This window comes from Ovis canadensis, chromosome 1, assembly GCF_042477335.2.
Source record: "Ovis canadensis isolate MfBH-ARS-UI-01 breed Bighorn chromosome 1, ARS-UI_OviCan_v2, whole genome shotgun sequence".
In the NCBI taxonomy this organism is placed as follows: Eukaryota; Metazoa; Chordata; class Mammalia; order Artiodactyla; family Bovidae; genus Ovis; species Ovis canadensis.
This window is the reverse complement of record NC_091245.1, coordinates 180,346,212-180,354,632: the sequence shown is the minus strand read 5'-3', so window position 1 is coordinate 180,354,632 and position 8,421 is coordinate 180,346,212. Positions and strand designations below refer to the sequence as shown.

The 8,421-nt window shown below is 35.7% G+C and overlaps 1 protein-coding gene across 1 annotated transcript in view; it reads left to right on the top strand.

Annotated features, from left to right (window-relative positions):
- Positions 1–241: 241 nt before the first annotated feature.
- Positions 242–8,421, top strand: part of SLC9C1 (solute carrier family 9 member C1) — a 102,378-nt gene continuing 94,198 nt past the window's right edge. Inside the window, exons 1-3 of the mRNA XM_069592633.2 lie at positions 242–436; positions 1,994–2,094; positions 4,749–4,877. Of these exons, the coding sequence (XP_069448734.2) occupies positions 292–436; positions 1,994–2,094; positions 4,749–4,877 (375 nt within the window). The 5' untranslated portion in view covers positions 242–291. The remainder of the gene's footprint in view (positions 437–1,993; positions 2,095–4,748; positions 4,878–8,421) is intronic.

The window sequence follows — 8,421 nt, the reverse complement described above, 5'->3', positions numbered from 1 at the left end:
AGTGCTTGGTATCATAAGAACACAGGATGACACTGAATAGTCCCAATTACTTGGGGTTGCACTTTTTCTTTATCACTTAAATAGAAAACATCATAGAAGAGGAAAGCATCCTTAATTTTGGCAGACTCTAGGAAATTACTGGAAATAAGGACAAATATAGGCTTTTTCTCTCTCTTTTTAAGAAAAGCTTTAGGAGGCCACCAAGAAGAAACATCTAACTTTGTTTTTGTTCTAGGCAAGTTTTGCAGAGCCCTGAGAGTTGGATTCAGACAGCCTGTGAGAAACCACAGGATGGATGGCCAAATTTCTAATTTAACTTATCTTAGGAAAGATTTTACTGATGAATGGCTGGAAGTTTTTAGGCGTTCATTCTTGCAAACTTCTCAGGAACTCCCGAAAATCATTATAATACTGTCTTTGATCTGTATGATTGGAGGTAGGTGCAATTCTTTTTATTTCAGTGTATTCTGTGGATGTATTTTGTATATGTCACCATATAGAATTAAGGAAGGTAACAATAGTAAGAAATTAGTGTTTTCTTCTCTAAATTCATACCTCTATCCCAAGATTTTCAATCAAATGAATCCAATAATAATCTGCCCCTAAAGAGAGACCATGTAAATCTGATTCATATTCTTCACCTCTGTTGAGTTCAGAGTGTTCATACCTTCTTACTTGCTAAGTTATGGTTAGATTTAAGTGATGTGGTGAATTGAATCAGATTAACAGAAAATCAAAGGTTAGGGATTTTATTGTTAACTTGCATTATCATAAACTATAGTTTCATCCATATTTTTAAGTTAGCTGTCCCACATCTTTCTTTACTTGGAAAAAGAATTTTCAAAGTGATAGGTCTTCTGAATGATTCAGTTACTTTTTAACCCCTTGATAAGTATTCTCTTGGGATTCCTATGTGGCACTAGTGGTAAAGAAGCCGTCTGCCAGTGCAGGAGACATAAGAGACTTGGGTTTGATCCCTGGATGGGGAAGATCCCCTGGAGGAGGACATGACAACCCACTCCAGTATTCTTGCTCGGAGAATCCCGTGGATAGAGGAGCCTGGAGGGACACAATCCATAGGGTGCCACAGAGTCCGGCCCTACTGAAGCAGCTTAGCACAGCACAGCACAGATGTTTTCTTAGGCTTTATCCAAACAGTAAAATATGCTGAGAAGAACAGAACACTGTAGAAATCAAAAGAAAGCACAATTTTTGCATCCTTTGACCTGATTAGAATTGTATTACAAATAATTAGGAAACATTAAACTGAAGGAAATGCTGTGATATTGCTTATTGCACTTTGAGAGAATGAACAAAGTTAAGTATTCATTATAGGCTTTCTAATAGGTAGTGAAGTGAAAGTGTTAGTTACTCAGTAATATCTAGCTCTTTGTGACCCCATGGATTGTAGCCTGCCAGGCTCCTCCATCCATGGGATTTTCCAGGAAAGAATCTTTGAGTGGGTTGCCATTTCTTTCTTCAGGGGATATTCCCGACCCAGGGATCAAACCCAGGTCTTCCGCATTGCAGGCAGACTCTTTACTGTCTGAGCCACCAGGAAAGGTAGCTAGATTTCCTCATTGTTATACTAATTCCTCACTGTTAAATTGAGAATTAGCCAGGATATTTCATTTTAGTTATTTATTAATCCCTCATTGCTGGATTGCTTAAGAAATGAAGGCTGATTTATAGCATGTGCATAAATTACTACAAATACTTTAGTAGTAAACCAAGAACCAATGGTTATTAGAAATGTTTACTAAAGATTCTAAGGAAATTATGCACATCATAAAAGAAGTAAAGCATGAGTTTAGTAGATTACCAATTATACTGATTTTATGTGTTTAAGTGTGCAGGAGGGCTTCAGTTACTGTTTCATCACTTACTTGCTATATTTCTATATTTCATTGTCTTCATATTAAGAAGTCATATCAAATTAAAGTTCTGTTAAGTGTGATATCTCATTGCCTTTCAATAGACATATTTTTTGCAGCACTTTTGAACCAACACTTGAAAGACTTTCCAATTCCTCTCCCTGTGATATTATTTTTACTTGGATGCAGTTTTGAAATGCTAAGTTATACATCTGACCAGGTATGTATAGTAAATATGTGTATTTTATTTTCCTTAGTATATCTAAGATTCATATGAAGGTGGCTTAAGAAAATTTGTAAGCGTATCTGCTCTACCATATATGCTTGTGATGCAAATAACATTAGATCAGCTGTGTAGAAAAAGGACCCAGGTGTGAAAAAGCTGAAATCCAGCTTAACATTGTCAAAACAGAGCCTAGGTCTCAAACTAGGTAGGCAATTCAGAATGAATACACATATAGCTACTGAGAGTGTGAGTAGCTGAGTATATAATTCAAAACCTTAGACAAGAAATTGGCTAACAACATAGAAACCCAGAAAGACTTTGAACTACCGATACAGGACTCTATTACCAAGATAATTCTGACACTGAACCAATCTATTGCCTCAGGAATGTTTCATAGGGTTCCCATTAGAATGGAGGTTCTCTCTATGCTTGGCTTGGAATATATCAAGAAACATACATTGAACCTCTTACATGGAGTTAGAAGTGAGAGAAAAAGCAAACTATATAGCCAAGGTATCTACAGTAATACTAAATAGTTGGGAACAGCAGTAGTCAGGTAGAGAAGAGAGAATATACTTACTACAAGGAATGTAGAATGCATTACTGGCACATTAAATAGTCCTCTAGCCCCGGGGTTGGCAACAAAGTTTTTTTCTATACAAAGCCATATAGTGAATATTCTGGACTACGCAGGCTGTATGATCTCTGTCACAGCTACTCAATTCTGCCACTGTAATTTAAAAGCAGCCACAGACAATACATAAGAAAATTGGCATAGCTGTATTCCAATAATACTTCATTTACCAAAAACAGGCATTGAGCCAGATTTGTTCCCAGGGACCATAGTTTGCCAATACCTGCCTTAGTTAATCAATATGTAAATAGGAATGTGTGTAAAAATGATTGACTTTCTCAAATAAATTCTATCAATGATGTTAAAAGTGATAATGGAAACCACGTATACAGGCAAAAATCGGAAGCAGATTACTACTTCATTTGTTATGAACAGGTTTCATAATCATATGATATTTTACTTAAGTGTGACTTTAAATACTTCTATTTAATACTTCTAAACTTTCCTATTTGTCAACAACTCTTTAAAGGAAAGGCCCCTATGTCTAGAACTGTGAAGGGTCTAAAATTTTACTGAGGCTTCAATCTCATAAATTAACTTGCCACAGTTTCACAATCCTACAAAACCCATGGGACTCCTGGGCTAGAGACAAACTACTCTATTACTTATAGCAATAGCAGGATCCAGAGCCCAGGGTTTTCTTGTCCCATTCTATGAACCCCATAAAGAGAAGTAAAGAGGGCAAGGTGAAATCTGCATATGCAATGGGTTACATTATAAGAGAGGAAATCTGAGTTTATTTTATGATGGGCAGTGAGCTCATCTTCCCCCTTGCTCCAGAGAGAGATATTATCCTTATTACACTGGACAGTAATAGTAAACCTGCCCTTTGTTCTGGAGGGAGACACTTGCTGTATCTTCCAAAGCTGTTAGTACATACAAATATTCTTGAAAGAAAATATTCCTGGAAGAAAAGCAATCAGTGCCTCCACCCATAATGTACAGAGAAACACAAAAGACCAGTAAAGAATTACATTCCAAATACAAGAGTATCATCTAACCAGTAGGTACTCAGTGTTTCCTTCATGAGTGAATGCTGAATGGATGTGTTAATGAACCAAACTCATCTCTGCTCACCCTCAAGCAGGAAAGCCAGTTTACTGACAGTGGATTATTGTGAAGGAAAGCATCTATTATAAGGTGCCATACAAGGAGTACCAGACATCTAGTGCTCAAAAAGTCTTCGCTGATGGGTTTCAGCAAAGCATTTTAAAAACAAGGCAAATGAGGGGAGTCCCAGAGTATGTGATCAGCTTGTGCACAATTCTCTGATTGGTTGATGGTGAGGTAAAGTAAAATCATTGCAAATATTTCCTGTTGCCAACCAGACTCCTGAGGGGATGTGTTTATTTCTTTCATTTGGTGAGAGTTTAGCATCTGTAAAATAACTCAGCAGATATTCATCAGACTTTATTATTTAGATACTTCAGAGAGGAGCTAAAGCAGAGGCTATGAGGGAGGGGTCTATCTGGGGAAGGCCCCATAGAGTCCTGCTTAGTTACAGACACCCATAATAAAGTTTTTAAAATTGCAACTAAATATTTTATGATAAATGCCACTAATTAATTATTTCATGAACTGCATTAACTTCCTAGTCTCTTGGTCCCACTGTTCTTTCATACACATCTACACAAGCCATGACTAATTATGTAATTTCTGGAATTTGATGTACCTGTTTACTCCTTTGTGGATTTTGTGCATGATGATCCATCTACCCCAAATCTCTTTCTCTTGTATGCCTGAAAATCTCCTCCATATCCTTTAGTACCTGTGTCAATGTACTTCCTATGTTTTTTCTTTAAAAAAAAGACTAGACATAAAGATGTCCATTAACTTTTTGCTGTAGCTGGTAATGATCTGATGAAAAACAACAAAAATCCAGCAGTTAAGACTTAAGCACTTACTATGTTGTGATGTATCTTTTTATTTTTTGCTAGAGATAGGAATGCCTGACATGTATTCCATGCTAATAGACTAATGGGAAAGTGAGAAAATAACAGTCTTATATTATTAGGTCCAAGAATATGCAGATGCCATACAATGGATGGATTCCCACTTATTTTTTAATCTATTTACACCAATAATCATCTTTACTGTTGCATTTGATATGGATGTTTACCTGCTCCACAAGTTATTTTGGCAGGTAAGAAGTTATTTTGGAGAGTAAGAAGTTATTTTGGCAGATGTTATTTTTAATAATATTATTCACTCATAAGCTACTACATGTTATCTATGTTCATGTTTTTCTTACATTTTAAAAACTTTAAAATTTTTTCTTATAAAAAAATTTTTCTTACATTTAAAAAACTATTTTGAGATACAATTTACACGCAGCAGTGTGCATACATTTTGAGCATATGGTTTGATGAGTTTTGACAAATACCTGTGTAACCATCACCCAATCAAGATATAAAAATTTTCATCAATCTAGAGAATTCCCTCAGAATTTCTCTGAAGTCAGTTCCTTACCAATGTATCAGTGAGTCAATCCCTAATCTAACCTTTTTTTTTAATAATTCAATTTAATTTGATTTACCTTAGAAATTTGTCCAAATATTGATGTGACTTTCAGCATAGACAGTAATTTCCAAGGTCATGGGGTATAAGTAGAATGACTAACTTTCTCATTATTTGTTATTTCCATATACTATATTTCTTTTGAATATTAATTAATAATCAGAAAAAATTAGGAGATGATTTCTATAGCTTTATTCTTAAAGTCTCAAATAGATGCCAGGTGAAAAAATTACATAGTGACTTCACAGGCATTATTTTAAAAAATCATCCCTAAGAAAGATAAATTATATTCAATTAAATTGATTTTTAAAATCCATTACATATTGTTTTTAGCTGGTTCTTTAATAATTACATAATAGTTTCATTGTCTTCCATGTATGTCTTAGATTCACGATCAAAAATAGTAAATCTCTGCTTTGGTACCATTGTAGTCTTCTTTTTTCCAAAAGTTTTTATTTTTGATAAAGTCCAGTTTGACCAAATATTGAAAAATTTTTCTTTTAGAATTTGTGTTTTTATGTCATATTAAAAAATTATTTCCTAATTCAAGGTCACTAAGATTTTCTCTTATGTTTTCTTCTAGAAGTTTAATAATTTTATATTTCACATTTAGGCCTATGATCTAATTTGAGCTAATTTTTAATGATATGAGATGTATGTTCAGGTTCATTTTATTTTTTCATTTGGACTTTCAATTTTTACAGAATCTTTTTGTTTCTTCAGTTTTATTATGATATAATCAACACAGATCACTATATAACTTTAAGGGCTACAGCATAATAATTAATATGCATCATGAAATGATTATCATAATAAGTGTAATGAATATCCATCATTTCATGCAGTTACAAAATTAAAGAAATAGAAAAAATATTTTTCTTTGTAATGAAAATTCTTAGGATTTACTCTCTTAACAACTTATATAACATACAGCAATGTTAATCATATTTATCATGTTGTTATACATTATATTCCTATTACTTATTTATCTTATAATTAGAAGTTTGTAAGTTTGTATCTTTGTACTGTCTTCATCCAATTCTCCTTCTCACTTCCCCTGTGGTTACCCCTATCTCTGGTAACCACAACTGTGATCTCCTTTTCTATGAGTTTGTTTGCTAGTTTATTTATTTTTGAAGTATAATTGACCTATATCACTGTGCTAATTCCTGTTATACAATATAGTGATTCAATATATATACTTTTCAAAGTGATCATCACAATAATTCTAGTTACAGTATGTCACCATACAAAAATATTAGTTATTGACTGTATTCCCAACACTGTACATTTCAAACCTGTGACTCATTTGTTTTGTACTGAAAGTTTGTACTTCTTAATCTCCCACAGCTATTTCTTTCCTTCTCGCAATCCCCTCTCCAGGTGGTTACCTGTTTGTTCTCTTTATGAATCTGTTTCTGTTCTGTTGTTTGTAGTTAGCATACTGTTAGTAGTAGCATACTACCCTCTAGGTCCATCCGTGTTGTTGCAAATGATGAGATTTCATTCTCTTTTGTTGCTCAGTAGTCCTCCATTGTGTGCATATGTATGTATACTCACCTTTTTTATCCATCTATCAATGAACACTTCGGTTCGGTTCAGTTAGGTTCAGTCGCTCAGTCGTGTCCGACTCTTTGCAACCCCATGAATTGCAGCACGCCAGGCCTCCCTGTCCATCACCATCTCCCGGAGTTCACTGACACTCATGTCCATTGAGTCCGTGATGCCATCCAGCCATCTTATCCTCTGCCGTCCCCTTCTCCGACTGCCCCCAATCCCTCCAGCATCAGAGTCTTTTCCAATGAGTCAACTCTTCGCATGAGGTGGCCAAAGTACTGGAGTTTCAGCTTTAGCATCATTCCTTCCAAAGAAATCCCAGGGCTGATCTCCTTCAGAGTGGACTGGTTGGATCTCCTTGCAGTCCAAGGGGCTCTCAAGAGTCTTCTCAAACACCACAGTTCAAACGCATCAATTCTTCGGTGCTCAGCCTTCTTCACAGTCCAACTCTCACATCCATACATGACCACTGGAAAAACCATAGCCTTGACTAGATGGACCTTTATTGGCAAAGTAATGTCTCTGCTTTTCAATATGCTATCTAGGTTGGTCATAACTTTTCTTCTAAGGAGTAAGCGTCCTTCAATTTCATGGCTGCAATCACCATCTGCAGTGATTTTGGAGCCTAAAAATATAAAATCTGACACTGTTTCCACTGTTTCCCCATCTATTTCCCATGAAGTGATGTGAGAAAGTAGTACAGTTTAATTCTTTTGCATATAGCTATTCAGTTTTTTCAACACTATTTATCAACTAGGCTGTCTTTCCCCTATTATATATTTCTTCCTCCTCTGTCATATATTAATTGACCACAGATTAATTGCATTATTTTTCTTTTCTCAGATTAGGGAAGTCTTCCCCTATTATTTCTTTAACTATATCCTCTGTTCCTTTCTCTCTCTCTCTCCTCTCTTTCAGAGACTTTATTATGCTAATGTTAGTATGTTTAATGTTCTTTCAGAGGTCTCTTAAACTGTCCTCCTTTCTTTTTGTGTGTTTTTCTTTTTTGCGTTTGGCTTCAGTGATTTCTAGTACTCTGTTTTCCAGTTCGCTGCTCCATTCCTCTGTTACCTTCTAATCTACTGTTGATTACTTCCGCTGCTGCTGCTAAGTCGCTTCAGTCGTGTCCGACTCTGTGCAACCCCATAAATGGCAGCCCACCAGGCTCCCCCGTCCCTGGAATTCTCCAGGCAAGAACACTGGAGTGGGTTGCCATTTCCTTCTCCAATGCGTGAAAGTGGAAAGTGAAAGTGAAGTCACTTAGTCGTGTCCAACTCTTAGCGACCCCATCGACTGCAGCCCACCAGGCTCCTCCATCCATGGGATTTTCCAGGCAAGTGTACTGGAGTGGGGTGCCATTGCCTTCTCCAATCGATTACTTCTACTGCATTTTTAATTTTAATTATTACATTCTTCATCTCTGATTCTTCTTTATATTTTCTAACTCTTTGTTAAAAACTTCCATCTTCTCACTCTATTCATTTAATCTTCTCCAGGATTCTTGGATCATCTTTTTCAGGTAGATTGCTTATCTCTACTTCAGTTCAGTTCAGTTCAGTTCAGTTCAGTTCAGTCGCTCAGTCATGTCCAACTCTTTGCGACCCCATGAATCA